This window comes from Chaetura pelagica, unplaced genomic scaffold (assembly GCF_000747805.2).
Source record: "Chaetura pelagica isolate M959 unplaced genomic scaffold, ChaPel_1.0 scaffold45, whole genome shotgun sequence".
Lineage (NCBI taxonomy): Eukaryota > Metazoa > Chordata > Aves > Apodiformes > Apodidae > Chaetura > Chaetura pelagica.
In genome coordinates this window covers 2,735,379-2,753,963 of record NW_009953217.1, presented here as the reverse complement: position 1 = coordinate 2,753,963, position 18,585 = coordinate 2,735,379, and the positions used below count along the sequence as shown (strand labels likewise).

Genomic DNA, 18,585 nt, shown 5'->3' with positions numbered 1-18,585 from the left:
CTTTCCCACACCAGGCTGTCACTGCAGATGCAAACTCTTCCACAAATATACAAAGATTCAGCCATGTCACTCCTTGAAGGAGGTTGAAAAGCTCTGGCCCAGGGAAATTCAGAGAACAAAGTAAAAAGGCAGCAATTTCAGGGAGAAGAAAATTCATTCCTTTTCTCTCCCCCTATCCATCACAACAGCAGCATTCCTGAGTTCAAAATCAAAAGGCAACTTTCACCAAGAGGCTCCTAAAACAAGCTTTCAGTTCAGCAAGCTGGAGGAATGTCACTTTACTGGTCAGTTAATATTCTGCCCTCCAGAAAAGTTTTCATCATTGCAGGTACCCAGGGAGAAAACTGTCAGTTCAGATCATCTCTCACAAGACCACTGGACTGTGGCAGGTCTGGTCTGAGCAAACAGCTTTGCTGAATGTCCCTCTGTGGTGCCTGGAAGTGCTGGTCAGAAAGGAGGAGAGTCACCTTATGAAGGAGGGTGGATACACTGCCAACCTACAGAGACTTTTCTTGAAAACAGAGAACTTGCAGCCAAGTAAGCAGTGCTATACCCTGAATTAGTAACTATTCCAAGGAGCTTCCCATCTCTGCCAAGACAAGCTAGTGTCATTAATACCAACTTCTTTCATAAAGGCTTTTCACACAATAACCAAAGGCAAACTGAAGTAGGTCTTGTGGAAAGAGACAACCTTCAGGAACCAAACTCTAAACAGACTAGAGAAGACACAGAACCAAATCCTGGCAGAACAAAAGCATTCAGTGACTTGCAGAAGAAGACAGCAAAAGCAAGGAGACCATTCACACCAGCAGTGCATCCTCTGAGCTGTACTTACGGGAGGTGATGCCAGGTGGGAAGTAGAAGAGCTGCTGGAGGAACTACCGGAGCCTGAACTGGGATAAGAAGGCATTGGCACAGAAGCAGCTAAAAACAGCCAAAGACAAAATGAAAAGAAGTTGTCAAACTAAGATCGATAAATAATGAAAGGTCTTTGTCATCTTTTCCCCGTGAGGTTTACCTCATTTACCATCATGTACCTCACGTATCAGATGCAGCCAATTAAAAGAGAACAAAAGAAAAATTAGCATTCAATTCAGTTACATGACTCCCATCCATCCACTCCGTGCACTACTTCAGTTATAGCTCTTGGGGTGGAAGGTCTCAAGAACATCTGACCTAGGTCAGACATCTACTTGACAGCTGACCTGCACAGGTAGCAAGATGGTTCCTGCCCTAAAGAGCCTCCGAAGTGTCTTTGCAAGTGAAGGGAAAGATAAACAGAGAAGTGGACTGTGTTACTCATGACAGTGGCAGAGGTGAGAAGCAAGACCATGCCCCTGAATTTTTTTTCTTCTGATATCAGACCTCGTGGCTTAGCACACACACATCAGATGCTGGAAGGTCTGTGCTAAGTCAAACACACACCTACTCAAGCCCTGCTTGCTTGCTGCCTTAAGAGTCACTTGGGCATCCCAGGACACACACTGTAACACCTCCCCCCACAAAGGAAATATTTTATTGCTTCCTATAACTCAACACATTCTCCCTCTGACACTTCTGAGAAGCCTTAAAAATGCTTTATTTATTCTCTTTGTACAGAAGCTGCTCCACACCACTGGCTGCTCTTGCATCCCTTACTTTTATTCTTCATTGCTCAGTATCTGAACTGCCAATTCTATTCAGTTAATTGTTGAACTGGCTTTTGAAACCCTCACAGAGGCATAAAGCTCACACTGAAAGGACTATTACAATTTACTTTCAGCCAGAAAATATAATTAAAGCCTGACAGGGGAAAAAAAAAACAAAACTCCAATGACTTACACCAGTAAGGCTCAGTAAATAACTTGAGAGCTCAGCTCAGGAGGGAGACAAGTCGAATGTTAACACCCACTTTTCAACAGACTTTGAAGTATTTAGTGGTTCAAATTCCCTAGTCAACCTGCACAAGGCTGAACAGTGCAGAAGAGTCCAAACATCCCCAATTCAAGGCAGCTTGGAGTCAGCTTTTACTCTGCAGCCATTCTGGTATTTGAATGATTTAAGACAGAAATCAGAGGCAATGCTCAGGTGAGGAGAGGAGCACTTTGCTTCTCTTCCATTGTGCTGGCAAAGAATTAGCACCTTCTCTCAGATTTCTGCCTTTACAGGACCTGTGCTAGTGACTCTCTACTTCATGCAAGGAGAGTTAATAACACCTAAGAATGTTTCTGTTTGAAGCAAAGCTCCCTCTGTCATTAATCACATTAAATGCCACAAAGTAACTTACTATTCAATGAGCTCGAAAAATAAAAGTGCATCTCTCTGCAATTGACTGTTGAAACAGTGTTCTAATGATAAAAGAATGGAAAATTTCTCCTTTTAATGAAAAGCTTTAAGACATCTTTCCATGTAGCCTATCAAAGAAGGTTCAAGTACGACTGGACCAGTGGCTTCCAGCTCAAAGAGAGTACAGTAACTTAGAGTTATAACAAGATCCAACAATAGGAAAATGAAGCCAAAGAAGTGTAGACTTAAAATACACATTTTAACATAAGTAATCAACCACTGCAACAGCTTAATCAGGGTCACAGTGATCTCCTCCACCCTTTGCTAACAACAACAAAAATCCAATGTTTTTCTAAAGAGGATAAGTTATACTGCAAATAGAGATTGATTCAAGATTCCCAGGGGCAGTGCAATAGGAAGCCAGAGCAGAGTGACACTCATGTGCAGGTTCCTTCCCCTCCTCTGTTGGGCCATATTGACTGTGCTCACTCTGCCAGCTTTTGGATGGTTAGAACCATCAAGAAATAAGCCTCTCAAAGCTTTGGAAAGACTACTACATGTATTCAGCACTTGATTTTGTGCCTGGGATGGACCGTGCTGTTAAAAAGCACTGTCCTGGCTCTGGAAAAGGAACAGGGATGGCAGTGCCCTGACAATTGCAATCCTGGGAGGTCAGCCAAGGGCTTGGCACAGAGTTACACTGCCTGCACCCCATGTGCTCCTCCAGCACAGCTAGTCCCACTCCCCACACTCAGGGAACACACACAGAGGTCTGAGAACTTGCCTGTAAAACAGAGAGCTCTGTCCTGACTATACTACACTGCCTTTGATCTCCATCTTTCCACAGAGCCTGCAGAGCAATACCTACTACCTTTCCTATGTATTTAACACCAGAAGTCTAGAGAGGTGCTACAGAACAATTCACCCCTGTACAGACAGACCTTTCTACTATGGAAAGGTGCTTCTAAGAAGAGGCAAGTGATTTCTGAACTGTACCTACATGTGCCTGCTGCAAGACTTGCATCACTGTTCATTTTTACTGGCATTAGTATTTTTGTTAGAGTAACTTCAGTTCTCCCTCAAGGTCCCCTCCACTCTATTTTGATTCTGTGTTTATTATTGATTTTAACCTGGCTGGAGTTGACATTTTTCTATTTTTGTCTATTTGCTTTGGACAGCTTCCCTTAATCTAGGAAGGAAGACAAGCAGGTAGACTTTGCCATTACCATCTGAAACTCGAGTTAAAACTCTTTTTAGATGAAGCACACCTTGAGATTTTGTCTCTACTAATCATGTTCTTATTTGGAACACTTAACTCCCCAAATTAACTGCTATAATGTCCAACACAAAAGGTCCAACACTAAAAATGGACTTTCATGCATGCAGAACCACAGGGTTTGGCTCCAACAAACCCTCTCTGACCATCATATCCCTGTTGGTGCATTTTGCAGCAGCAGCCATGTAGGGCAGCTTGAAAGCAAGACACTCACTTCTCCACACACCCAGGCACTCCCTGCCTAAAATTAAAAAGGGTGCAAACACTTGGCTCATCATGTTTTCAGCTCAAGTCTGAATGCAGGGAATGTTAACATGAATTGTAGGCCCCCACCCAAATTCCAAGATTGCTGGATTGTAATTGTAATGTAAATAATTTTGTTCTCATAATTGTCCTCTCCAACTTGTTCCAGCAACAGAACAGTCATCCTGTGTGTTGTGTAACCAACATCAACTGGTTTCAAAATGGGAGAGCTGGGAGCCATATAGTCAAGCCTCTGCTCCACCTGGGTGGATCTTGGTACTGGATCCTACATCTGCAAAAATCACTGCTGACAAATCATCCTACCAGGGCCCAGTTGTCCTAAAAATATCCAAGCTTCAAACTTCACATAAAGCTTTACTTGGAATCCAGGTTTTACACACACTAAAGAAATGGAAATTTTTGTGATTCTCTGGATTCAATTAAAACCAGTTATCGAAAAGTTATTTGATTGGAGTCCCTGATGAAGCAATAGTTTGAGTGTGAAAACTGAAAGGATTGGCCCAAAGAATTAGCTGCTTTTTAGAGTTTAAAGCTTGCACCATGACAATCTCTTCTGCACAGAAGTCATGGTGACTTTTTGCTGGTTTTGACTTGAATATTTTATGTACAATTAAAAAGATGGTAAAAGTTAAACCTGACAGATATTCCCATATTCTGAACCAGAACTGCTCATGTTTCATGCTCTCAACTCAGAGTAAAGGAGGTTCCAGCTTACTATTCATTAAAGGCAGGAGCAAAAAGACTCCAAAATATTCTGCATGGGTACCAATTACAATGTATTTACTGAGAGAAGACTTGCACAAGCATCTAATTATGCCTTCTTATGCATTATTACTGTAACACACTGCTCCATACCATATGCTGATCAGACCTGGCTACAGACAGACAACATTCTGACTAGACACAGTGTTTTAAAGACTTTTATTAATAAAAAGTTTTGCACATCTAAAATACATGCTTGGTCACAGGTACAAAACCCACAATATAAAAGATAAATAAACAAAAAGGAAAGTACATGGTTTAGTTAAAAAGCCTAAGGCTGTAGACCTACTCTGCAGGCTAAAGCCTGCTCCAAACAGAGCCTTGTGCTACACCCTGGATGTCAGCAGACTTTGGTCCTTGCTTCACTACAGGAGTGAAGGGAGAGCAGGGACATGGGAACAACCATCCCCCAAAACTGCAGCCAAGAGGTTGAGCTTGTCAGAAATGTCATTTTAAGGATTTTTGATAGAAATGTTGATTCTGATGAAGCATCTTGAAAAACATGTAGATATTTAAACAAGGGGGACCTCGGCCCCTCTCCTTACAACTTCAAAATTATTCACTCAGAGAACTACCCACATTTGAGGCTTCTTCAGTTTTCTGGAATTCCAAAATTACATTCTATTAAAAAAAATGTTGGCATAATTCCATGAGATGGTGCACTAACAAATCCACACAGAATGAACAGCTGATGGCTCTAACTTTATTTTCAGTCATTGTGTTCTGACCAGCTTTGGGGCCAGCCTTGATGGTTCAGAAGCCCAGGTGATGTGCTCAGAGCTGCACACTGGTGGGAGCTGTCTTCTGTCCCCACTACCTGAGGGCAGATCTGCCTGCAGAAATGTTAGAGGCCAACACACTCTGCTCAGACTGCAAAGCTTTCTCATGTGGAAAGGAAGTAGCAGTTGCTAAAACTGGATGGATGCAGTCACCTGCACTGCAGTGCAGGTGCATCTGAACTGGAAGGTTCCTCAGGCAAAGGCTGCTACTCCGTAACACAGATCAGCTCTCGGGGAGAACCACTGTTCCTTCTCATGCTTCTCCATTGCAGGCTTGAAGACTTGAGGGTGATCATAACGATTCAGATGCAGCCATATCTCTTGTCCTCTTTGATACTTCCTACACTCATGATGCTGAGCCATGTTGAGATGAAGTAGCACAACAGACTTTTGGACTTGGTCAGGTTCTGCACACAAAGCCAGGGGAGCTAGCTCCCAAGCAACTGCAACCTTGCAGTCACCTACTTCAGCTAAAACTATGCCAATATTAAGCATGCTGTGCTAAGCAGCATCCCCTTCTTATTGACATCACCGTAATCCACGACCTCTGCTGACATACTGGCTCTACTCTCTTCTATTCAAGAAATCAAGAGGACCTCCATTCCCTCATGCAGCCTCTCTCATCCAGGCTCTTCACTGCACTTCCCAGAGGCCTTCATCTATTACTGCCATCAGGCAGCAGCACAGACCTCCACAGCAGACTACAAGAATCATCTTCTCTGGCAGAAGACTAGTATCAGTGCACAGCAACAAGTCTTCCAGCAAAGAGAACCTACCTCTCTCCCTTTTCAAAACTGGTAGTGGTCTCTCTTGCCTAGAGAGGACTCCAGGTCATGGACATATGCTTGGAAGCGATGACCAGCAGGGGAACAGAGAGGTCTGGAGTCCAGGCAGTCCTTGACTGCCAGAAAAGTCACACTTTTTCTTGGGCCTCGACCCCATACCATTAACTTTGGTGCTGCTGGGGGCAAAGGCTGAGCTACAGTTCCCTGCTCATAATGATGCCTCTGTTTTTTGCACAGCAAATGTGCAGACCTTGGAAACTGAGGCCAAGTCAGAAGAACCCTCTCCTGTTTGTAGGGAGTTTTCCATTCCTCTTGCCAGTGAAGCAACGGAACTGCTGGAGGCAGGAGATGAGCTGGTGGGCATGCAAGGAGATGCTGAGGGAGTTCTCTGCCCACAGGGCAATCAGACTTTGAAGAGCTTTTCCCACATGGCAGTGGTACAGCTGATGCTGAATGCTGAGCTGGATTACGAGCAGTGTCACACAGGCAGAATCCTTTCCTGCCTGCAGAGCAGTCCTGTTTTAAAGGACTGGCCCCACATCTTGCTGCTGAAGCTGGAGCCACAGGCCTCACTGGTTTCCCAGTTCGCCTAAACCAGAAGCGTCTTTTCCTGCGCACAGGATGGTCGCCTAAGTACACAGTTAAAATCTGTATCAGGAATCAGCTGAGAAGTCCTGCTCTGGAAGCAGGAAAGCAGAAGACTCTCAGGAGTGATGTGGACTTCAGACAAGGGAGGTATCCACCAACAACATCGGTCCAAGGTGGGCTCCATGTTCAGAAAGCATTGGACATGCTTCCTCTGAAACTTCCAGCCCCTGCCTTCAGCACCCCAAACCAGTCACTGATGAAAAGCTTGGCTCTATCATTTACTCAGGAGATTAGAGGCCCAGAAGGATCCTTCCAGAAGATGACAATCATACACAATTCCACTAAACCAAGTCTCTTGGCCAGAGGACTACTTTATCTCATACACTAGAAGAAATTCTGGATTGTTTTCCACTGAAAACAAACCTCTGGATCATAGTACATGTGGTTGGACATTTTCAAAAGTTTTGAATCAGAAGAGGAATGAAAGAATTTTCACTGGAAACCTGTCTTTGTTCTGGGCAGTTCTCACAGAGTGCCTGAATATAACCTCTCAAAAACAAGATTTATCAAGGATTCAGAAGTAAATGGTGAGAAAATATCTGGTAACCAGAGCCTGCCATTTGGCACGGCCAACCTAAGGTACCACCTGGGAAACATGAACAAGAGTGCCAGTTTCCACCATTCACTATCTGTCCTACAGATGTGGACAAAAAGCAAGATCACGTTGCATAACCCTGTTTACCTACAGGGATCCCCACTGGCCAAGCACTTCATTCAAAGCAGCTGAATACATTTCAAAACTAAACTTACTTCTACTTTAGGTTTGTAAATAGCCCTCTAATCATCCTTTTGAAGATAACTCAGCAAAATTAAATACATTTTGATGTCAAAATCCGCACATGACACAGTAACAAACACTGCATCTCTGCCTAAATAACTAAGAAAATGGAAAGCAATTTTCTTTCCTTTTGAACTAGCATTAAAGGAGCCCATTTCATAGATCAAAAAGAGTTGTAATAAAAAAATGCAGCACTTACATTTTTTCATAGAGGCACTTGCATCCAAGAATGGGTGATGAAAAAATTCATCTGAAAAAAAAAATCAAGAACAATGACAGTGAAAAGCATTTCATAGATCAAAAAGAGTTGTAATAAAAAAATGCAGCACTTACATTTTTTCATAGAGGCACTTGCATCCAAGAATGGGTGATGAAAAAATTCATCTGAAAAAAAAAATCAAGAACAATGACTCAGTGAAAGGAAATGACTAAGAAGTTTACAAAACGGTTAAAGCACAGCAAGTTACAGTATTTTACAGTGATTTTTCCATGCAATCTGGTCAACCAGCCTGGCTGAGGTTCCATACAGTAGTGGTCAACAATGCACACTGGGAACTGAACGCAAGATCTACCCACAAAAAAAGGATGTGAAGTTATTTGGATCCAGGGATTGCTAGGGAAGCATGAAACAAAAAAAAAGTGGCTCCTCTGCTACCAAACATCTCTGCCAAACAGAAGTGGGCAGGGTGGGGAAGGGAAATCAGATGGAGCAATTATATGAATGAAGAAAGGGAGGAAAAGAAATCTTTGCCACAAGCATGGCCGAAGGACTCGAGGGTTTGTACTTTAATACTGATAGTGAGTCCTAACGGATTTTTCTTCCCCACAGGGAATTAAAGAACTTAGAAAGGTTTTGCTGCCAGGGAGAATACACTAAATTACTTGTTAATGTTCCTCTGTCTTTCAACAGCTCTTACACTTCTAGGAATGGGAGTTACTGAGGGCCAGATGCCCGTGACCGCCATGATCGCATTTGGAAATTCTAAGGCACAAAGAAGTGCTAAATCCTGGTGGATCAGGGTTGCAAGTCACCCTAACTGCAAGGATCCAGGGGAGCTGTATTTATCACATCTCCACAGGGGAGAAATGATGGACAAAAAGGACTTCCACTGAGGGATCTTCACCACACACAGACTCAAATTCACCCTGCACTGAAGGAAGAAATGTTTTCTAAAAAGCCACCATAGAACCACAGCCAAATATCCCCTCCTTTCACACCAGACACAACTGCTGCTTTCTTCACTCATTACAGGAGGAGTTCTACAGATCCAGGCCAAGAAAAGCTTCTGTCCTGGCTTGCTGGAAGTCTTCTACATGTTAGCCTGTCCTCACAAGTAGCCACTCCTCCTGACTGCTTGTTTCTGATCCACTGCAGCTCTGTGCCAGAGTCCTCTCATATCACAACCAGCAACTCAACCCTTCAGGAGCGTTAGTCATGGATCAACACTAATCATTTGGCCAACTGCAGGCAGTTCAACTTGTTTTCCCAGCATCAATTTCCTGTTGCAACACCCAAGTTTACAAACTTCTGTTTTCTATAAACAGCTCCTCTTTGGTCAGTGAGATTTCCAGAAAGTAGCAACTGAGTTTGTCTGTCTGCTTTTTAGACTTAATTTCCTCTCTCCCTGGCTCCTCCTTGCCACTGCCATGCCAGGGCCCTGCAGCCAGAGTGCACTGGTCTGGAGCTCAGCACAAGTGATGGAAATCTCTGGCCAGGAAAGCTGGAATCTCACAGATAAGATCTGCTGTGTATGAACAACATGCCTATCCTGCTGGAAGCTGCTCATCTGCTGGAGCTTCCTACTTCTTTAGGCTGCTCCTGTAGAGGATAACATCCCTGACCTGAGCTGATTCAACTGAGGGAGTGGAAATTATCTTTCATTTTTCCCCCTCCCTTCTCCAAACTGCTTACTAGTTGTGCTTGTAAAGTAAACTTTAAACAATCTTCCTTTTAATCATCAGTAGGAAACTTGCAACTAGAAATCCTCCTGGCTTTCCTCTAGATACTCTTGAGATCTCAAAGACCATCAGCTTCTGGTAGAAGAGCAGCTGAAACACAAGTAAATGAAGTTTCAGTCTTACTTGTTGCTGTTGTGTGAATCAACTAAACTCTGGGGGAGCTCCGTGGAGCCCTCAGGGAACAAGGAGCAGTAGGACACACTGCTCCTTTGGGGACAGGTGTTCAGGAATCATCCCTGATTCAGCAGCACACCAAGAATCTTCACTTTATGAAGCACAGGAAGGCAAAGGAACAGTGAACAAAGACAGTGACCATCAGCCAAAGTAGACCTTTCAGAAGTAGTGTAGGTGAAGAGAGCAGTCTACAGTTGTTAGTTTGCCAGTAGCAGAACAAATCATCTGTCTACTGAGGGCTACCTAATGGAAGAGGGAGATCTGGGAGATCAGCTTTAGGTGGTACTATGAGCTCTGGGGCATTAACAGGTTGTGTGCTACTGGCCACAGATCACAGCTGAGAACATGGTGACAGTTGGGCACAGGGAAGTGCTCCCATTTCAGTATTGCTACTATTTTGGCAAGGGACAAAATTTGGAGCTTTCCTGAATTGGTATTAAGAAAAAGAAGAAGGGTCCATTCAGCAGGTGTAGGTCAGAGCATTTCAAAGCCCTTAGGAACACAGAGGAGCTGAAGACCTAGCACCAGCAGACAGCATGGCAAGTAAAACAGTTGTGTCACAAGTCAGGAGGAAGCTCAGATGCTTCAGCAGATTTTCAAAGGGTCAGAGGAGAGGAGGCAAGGGTGGATGAGACCAAGATTGCAACTGGATGCTGAAGACGTGTATTGGTCTAAATAAATCATGGCTTTGGTGCTTGCTTTCCTCTCCACCAACAGGAGAGAGGAAATGCCATATTTTAATATGACATGGGATACCAAAAAAATCACTGAGATCTGCCTTCTATAAAGCACATGGAAAACTGCAAATACAGGCTTCTGTATAGAATATTTACATGAACTCTGCCTGAAAAACAATTACACCTTACAAGGACATGGCAATTTATAGAGAAAAGGATCACACGCAATTAAGGGCAGGCAACGAGCTCAGTGCTGCAAGATGTGCTGTAGCTGTTGTCCAGAGTGAAATCAAAGTATATTATCTCAAATTTCCAAGTGTTAGACACTGACTCATGCAGTCTACTCCCAAGAGGTACAAAACAGCTTATGGAGGGCTAAAAAGGTTTACCAGAATCAGTATCTGACACCAGGGAAACAGGAACCTCAAAGATATTTTCTTTTGAAATGCACAGCAGCGTGATAGAAGAGGTAGAGATCCACAGCCTAGACAAAAACTTGCAGTGAATAATACTGAGAGGTGCCTATATCCAAGTCAGTCTTTCAGCAGCTTCAGCAACTCCCTTTTCAAAAAGCTTTTTTCTCCCCCCCTCACTTCTGCACCCTAGTAACCAGTCCTTTACATTGTACACTGGATAATTATGACCAGCTTCAGTTAATTCACATGTTTGCTTCACACAGGTGACACTATCACCAAAAAGGCTTTCTTTTTGGACATCTCTATTCCAAAAGATTGACAGAGGCTACAAAACAATTTCCCTCCATGAACTAGCATATACTACCCAGCAAGAAACAATCCACTTGAGCAGACAAGCAACACAAACAGATAACAAACCCCCCAAACCAGAAATGTCAAATCCTTTTATCCCAAGTCTGACTGAAAAGCAATATCCTGAAAACACAAACACACTTGATTCTCAGGAAAAAAGGTGAAGCCTGTGCAAAAAGCACACAAATCCATGGGTTTGGGCCCTCACAGCCTTTTTCAGACAAACCAACTGAAGTCTTGCCCAGCACAAAAACCTACTGGAATACAGAGGCTGGGGGCAAACTTACCTATTCTACCAACAGCCCCATGAGAGGAAGGGAGAGGTAAAGGGAAGAATAAAAGGCAACGGAGTGGTCTTAAAGCAACAGAAGTTCGGAGACAGTATAAGAGCAGAAACCAGGAGAGGGAACATAAGACCCATTTTCTGCAGACGAGCCAAATCTCTGGGTTTACAAAACTGCACTGGAATCAGCATTAACCTTTCCAGCACATATACCAAAGACCCCAAGATTATGTAATGTTCCAGGCACAGGTGACATCCAGGTGTCTGGGATGCTTCTCTAGGCATGAGCCAAAAGTGCAGAGGTTTGTGCAGTGCCATGGCACAGAAGACTACACAGACAGGCAGAAGAACTGAAAATGGAAGGAGGTCTTACCAAAGTCCATGCGGTCCTTATGGTTACGCTGCAAAAGGCCCAGCAGCAGCTGCCTCAGGTGGCTTGATGTCTCCCTGGGGATGCTAGGATTGAAAACAAAAACAAAATAAGAGAGGCTTGCAGTCTACTTAAACTGCTTTTACATATTCAGGAAGGCAACCTGCAAATGCAAACTCATTTTGTGCCTGCTGGGCTAGGACCATAAGAGCAGCTTGCTGGAGAGAGGCTGAAGAGGAACATCTCCATTTGCATCTGTTTGGCTTTTACTCCCCATTGTAATTGTAAGGCTACAGCTAATCTAGCTGTAGTGGCCTCTCCCAGGAGCACCTGCAGTTCCTTCCCTTCCACAGTGCTGCCAATGACATCCCTCTGGTTCTCAGCCAAATCCATTCAACAAGCAATATTTTGCATATGATAAATAAAATCTCTTCTTCTAGTATGAATAAGGTCATTAAAATAAAGCAGTAACCAAGGGGAAGCTTTCAATTAAGACACTGGTGGTGAATCATATCACCAATTATTACCATTTTATTAAGGCATTTCTTTTTCAATGCAGCTTATGTAAGGCTAGGAAGCAACCTTTGTCTATTTGCTTGATATACAGCATTTACTAATCAAAGGCCATTAAGAAGTGAGCAACTGCCACCCAAGCAAGCTAAACTTAGTGCAGCTCAGCTACTGCCACAGTTTCCAGCATTGCTAGGAAGAAAATACTCTTTCAACAGCCATGGCAGCACAAAAGAGCTGGTAAATCAATGTCCTCTCCCTCACCCCACAAGCAGATGGGGAAGAGGCCAGGGCAGCTCTTCACAACCTTAGTAGATTGGAAGAAGCAGGGAATAAATGAAGTGCTTAATGCAGGGAAAGCCAAGTTCAGTTCTTGCCTAAGAGGATTCAGCTCTGCTGGCTTATCCTCCTTAACCAGCAGCACTCTTGGGCCTGCCCACGGCCAGAGCACAGCTCTCCAAAATAAGCGTAGGTGGCTCCAATTCCTTCCAGGATTGCCTCTGTTTACCATGGCTGTGCCCAGCATGGCCCCCACAGTCTGCCAGGCTTTCCCCTCTCCCCACACTCAGGTCAGCTGAGGTAACAGCCTGTGTGCTCAGCTCAGTAATTCCGAGCCTGCTCAGCACTGCAGCACGTGGCAGCAGGGGCAGGGCTGGCATCACCCACCACCCTGCAGCCTGGCCCAGCTGGTGCTGGGAGAAACAAGCCTTCCTGCACCTCTACCCACAGCTCTACCCCTGTTACAGACAGAGTGAAAAAAAAAACAACAACCCACAAACAAAAACAAGTAAGCTGGGACAAAAACAGTGGAGGAAAAAGAGGTGCCAGCAAGCACCAACAGATCCTTGCTCAGCAAAACTAGAGATGTGAGGCAAGGTGTGTATTTATAGGTTTCAGCACTGCCCTGTTATTTTTCTGTGAAGCCCTAGGCCTCCCTGGCACAGGAATTTGAACCCAGTGATTCCTAGAACAGAGAATGATGGCATGCATCCCCCATCCTTGTTTGTCCTGGAAGAGCTGCTTTTCCAGCCCTGACACCAGTAAGGTTCTGTGCACTTTTCCAGGCCGACAAAGGAAGAGGCCACCAGAACTACAGAAGGGATGTAGTTAAAATTAGACTCAGTTTGAGCCTAGAAAAAACAGCCTCTCATCAAAAAAGGTGTGCCTTAGAAGCACACTGTGTAACAGAATAACCTAAGATACTACAGCTAGCAGAGTCTCCTGAAAAATACATTAGTGCTGGAGGCCTGCAGTCCTCCAGCATTATCATCATGATTTATTTATCCATGACACGTAAAGCTTTCATCCAAAATGAGTCCATTTCCCAGCAATGACTCCAGCTTTTGCATGGTTTTAAGAAAGAGGCAGGTCAAGCAGTAGACCTCAGATGTTGCAACACAGACTGAAGACAGTGCAGATTAACTGCCTATGTGTATTCTCTCTCACATCTAAAACATCAAGCTTTGCTACCCTACAGTATTATCTTCCAAGGCTATCTTTCTAAACATAGGCAAACAAAGTGCCCCTTTCCCTCCATGATCTAGAATATATTTTGCCACACAACTCAATAAAATGAGCCTCAGCTATTCAGATCAGTGCTATTAAAACTGTGAGAGCTTTGGGCTTTCTCCTACTGACATGGGACCCCCAGCTCAGAACATTTCACCTGTCAGCAACAGCACCAGCCTGGCAGGCAGAGACCACTGATAAGCATTTAATGAGCTTTCTTCCCCACCCCATTCCCAAGCCAAAACACAGCCCTTTCCATGGGGATGCAGGGAGGTGGGTGCCAGCCTGCCTACCCCCAAGGAAAATGAAACCAGATCCTGGCACTCCTGCAGTCGGAGAGGGAGGTCTCTGGACTGGTTTCATGTTTCATTCTGTGTTGGCAGGGCTGGCAGAGGCAGTTTATTCATGTTTACTCAGGAAATAGCACAGATTGCAGTTCATGTTAAAGAGACAAACTGACTTTGGAAAGCAGGGAATGGGCATTTACACAAAGGCCACTTTGGATCAGACTTCTATGGTGATCTAACAATGGTCTTGGGTGAAAAAGCAATGGCCTCGGATCTAAATTTTTGAGGAACGTGGTAGTTAAAAAGTGTACATAAGGGAAAATGGTAAATCCAGAGTGTGTAAAGGACTTCCAACAAAGGAAAAGGACTAATCCCTACATGAACAGACATGCCTTCCTCTCACAGCTGAGTTTCATTTCTCCTCTCACTTGCCTCCCACTGCACACACCACCAGCCAAAGCAGCAGCAGGGCAGAGTGAACAACACAAGGAAGTTTATTAATTGCAGGCATTAATTTTTTTGTGTTAGTAAGAGGGACTAACTCAAAGGTGAACAGCCATGTTTCAGGCTGTGTGGGGGAAACAGAAGCTCTGCTTTGGGCTCACAAGGACTACTTGGCTTCAACTATGCTTCTTGCTTTGTATTTCAGTGTTTTACTCCATCATGCCCTCTGATTCAGTCCAGATGAGCACACAGATGCTCCAGTAGAAGCTTACCCCTTTGCCCTACATCAAAAAAGGAAGTACTTAGAAGGAAATGAATTGCATAGCATAAGTCATTGATAACAGCTCTAGCTTCTTGACAGTTCCTTCTTCTATCTCTTGGAGCTCTCTAAACTGATAGGAAAAAAATCCACACACAGCAACTTTCTGCATATGTGGCTGCATGAGCAGCTCTGCCAAATGGAAACTAACTTCCCAGTTAAAAACCTTCCCATGTTTTGATGTATAAACTTGGAACTTCAGTTCTGTCTTTATGCTGGGCTAAGGTTTTAAGAGAAGGCATGAGGTTCTGCTTTAAGAGCTCAGAGACAGAAAGGAAAGAGCACAGCAACAAAACACCAAAATACACTGACAAATCACAGCACTGAGTGGCAGCGAGATGCTTCGCTAGGTAACACACCCCAGTGGGACCAAAGCAGTTATCTTGCCCTTGGAAACTGCAGTAGTGTCCATTTCCATTGAGGTTAGATTTCCTCCTATTAGCAGGATGGACACTAGCAGTTGCTGTCCTGACACATGGAAAAAGGGAATGTGATCTGCAGTCAGGTATGGAAGGTTACAGAGAGACTGCTTGTTTGGCTGCTCGCATGATCCAGGAATTGCCATGATTTCTTCCCAAGGCTTCCAGCCTTCAGGAAGCCACATGTGGGACAAGACCACTGCCTGGCTCTTGAAATCACTAATCACCCTGCATTTTTGCAATGTAGGAGAGAAGCAGTATCTCTGAAAAGAGAGAACACCAGATCTGGCAATCCACTGCTGACTTTCTCTGGGCCACATCACTGTTGGTATAAGGAACTGGGGAAGGCAGGTGGCCAAATATCTTGCGGTCACCTTCTTGAATGACAAGCAGGAGCATGTGAGGACAGGTGTAAAGACAGAGCAGACAAGCGTATACAAACAGCAACACTGGACAAATGCTTACTTCGGCATCAGCATCTTGTTTTTCTCATAGAAGAGACGAAGATCCTGTGGGCTGCTGGCCTGTAGAGGAGAAAGAAAACCAGAGCATGAAGCAGTTGACAATGAAGGAAAGGAACTGGTATTTCTGTATCACAGTTACTCTGAAGAGCAGAGAGGCACTTTCCAGTTGCTGAACCAGCACAGACAACAAGAACCTGCAGCTTGCTTTAGAGTGATAAATCCAGCACTGTGCCAGAGTGAAAACACAGTATTTCAGCCTGTTTGTTGTCTTTTTCTCCCTGACCTGGTTCTGTCCTGCTCTTCCCTTTTAAGGGCTGAGCTTCACTGCAGTAGGCTCTGATGCTCAGGTCTGAGCTGGCCTAATAGCCTCACCCAGGAGGCTAAAATGATTGCAGACCTGAGGAGTTCCAAATTATGAATGGCAGCTCCTGCTGAGAACATGGATTAGTGCTGCAGGGCATTTAGAAAGGGGGAAGAGAGCCTGTTGATGGGCAAGGGTAATCTATGAAGAGACCATGGAGAAAAAGCAACTGAATTAGGATTTTCTACTTTAATTCCAGGAAGCCAGAAGGTCTCAAGCCACAGCTCCAATTTATGCAATAATATACACAACACTTGGGAACACTGATGACAAAAGGTTTATGGCTCAGGTTAAAAATAAAATCTCCAGTACAGAAGCACAGACACAAAAATCTCCCAACATAGTTTCTGCATTAGTTTTTATGCAATTAATAATACAGGCCAGTAAATTAACCCTATTGTCTCAAGCTTTTCTGCTTAGGCAAAGTCTCTTTATTAAAGGCAAAGCAGGCTGGCTGGCATGACACAGGCATGAAGGCCCATATAAACAGGGAAGGAAGATCAGAGGGATTCGTCTACAATTATTGCTGCAGCAGAGTGTGTAGGAAAGTGTGAGTGAGGAGGCAACAAGCAGCTTCTCCCGATGTTCAGGGTAGGCTAAAAAACCCTTGAGCCTTTCACCTACTTCCATTTCTAAATTAGAAGCATTTAAGGTCAATTAAGATGCTTAAACCAGCAAATCAGACAAGTCAGGCTGCAGATGGCCATCAAAATACCACTAAACACAGCATGGCTGGAAAAGCAGCCACATAAGATGCTGTTTCAACATCAGCTACTCCCTCTGGCTGGAGATGTAAGTTAAGGATACCTGTGAGAATTCAGAACAAAACCTCATGAGAAACCAAAGTCTCAAAAGACTGCTAATATCAATAGACTTGTGTAGTATTAATATGACAGTATTTGTTCCATAGCCTTAGCAACCCAAGCTCTACAGCTCTCCTATCAATGTGCACCAATAAAAGCTGCTGGATTCCTAAGAGAAGGAAATAAAGATTTCCTGGCTCTCCTTTCTGCAACAACCTACCCTTTGCTGTTCAGCAAGAACCCAAAGAGGAGATGCAAAAATACTTTCTTCATAAACCATTAAAATGAATGTTATTCAGCAAAGCACCCTGTGACATAGATTCCAAACTGCATCAACATTTCCAATCACTTAATTTGGTTCAGTCAAACTCCATTTTACACCTTTCCCCTTGCAGATCCTGTTCCGTAATTAAATTCTTCATATTTGGCAAACTTCAAGGAAGCAAGGGTACACACTGCACCAAATGGCTTGGCCACAAAGCTCTGTGTGATGAAAAATGTGCCTGACAGACATAATGTGAGAGAAGGAACTGAACTCCATGCAGGGAAGCAAAGTGTTGGCTCACATCAGAGAGATACAAGCCTTGGCTGTTTGCTCTGTTCATTTCCTGTCGCTACATCTCAATTGTTTCACAAATACAATGAAGCTCTGATCTATTTCAAATGCTGTTTTGTCAGTATTATTCCTGGCAATAAAGATAGAGTATATTAAAATCACCACACATGCAAAGCCCAGTTCATTACAGAGGATTTCTAAGCAGTAGCTTGGATAAAAACAAACTCCTCAGTGAAGTTCCCCTCCTCTTTGTACAAATTAAAAAAGATATCCCTGTAGGGATGTTGTTTCTCCACATTCTGCTGTCTTGGTACAATTCCCACTTGTTCTGCAAGGACCACATCCAGAGTGACAGGCTCCCCACCCAGACCTGCTTCCTTATTAGGGCTGTCCCCAGAAGCCCACAATACAAGTCTGTTCTCTGATACAGGCAGCTCCCTGCTGGGGAAGAGAGTAATTTGGGATCACCATTAATTTGGTAAAATCAACCACATCTTCATGTAACTTCATTATTAATCAACTGAATCAACCAGTTCTGCTCCTCGCAGCAGATTCTCAGGCTAGCAGCAATGTGCCCATGGCCCTCCTGCTGTTACCATCCATTTCACAAAGCACTGATACCTTCAGCCACTCTGCTCACCTCTTCTTCCATACATAGAGCTTCTCGGAGAATAACAGAAAAAATGCAGAAGTGTTTGTATTACATTAAAAATGCCATTTGAATTCCTTCTTCTAAGAAGCTATGGCCTTATTTTGAAATCTGCCTTCCAGGCAGATACACCCTACCCAAGAGAAACACCAGAAAGCAACTTTTAGGCACCTAACAGCTAGACCACTCAAGAGAAACAGAGCCAGCTGCTACCTGTAAGATAGCATCCATCAGTCAGAAGCAGAGATGCAGAACAGGCAGCTCAGTTTCCCCCACAAACAGGAGACAGGCCAGCAGGCAAATTCATGCCCTTATTCTCCCTCTCATGTTACTACGGAGCAGCTGCATTAGTGTTCCTGGCTCTGTTCTTGTCTGTCCTTTCTATATACAAGGACAATTGGACAAGTTCAATCTTGCCACTGTTACTCTGGTCTGAGCAGCAGTGGAAATATGTTGAGCCAACCCTGGCATTCAGCA

General features: G+C 44.0%; 1 protein-coding gene across 1 annotated transcript in view; it reads right to left on the bottom strand.

Annotated features, from left to right (window-relative positions):
- ULK1 (unc-51 like autophagy activating kinase 1) overlaps positions 1-18,585 on the bottom strand; it is a 78,138-nt gene that overhangs the window by 24,432 nt on the left and 35,121 nt on the right. The window contains exons 8-11 of the mRNA XM_009997639.1: positions 15,741-15,799; positions 11,791-11,873; positions 7,891-7,941; positions 836-924 (exon numbers count right to left, since the gene is read on the bottom strand). Of these exons, the coding sequence (XP_009995941.1) occupies positions 836-924; positions 7,891-7,941; positions 11,791-11,873; positions 15,741-15,799 (282 nt within the window). The remainder of the gene's footprint in view (positions 1-835; positions 925-7,890; positions 7,942-11,790; positions 11,874-15,740; positions 15,800-18,585) is intronic.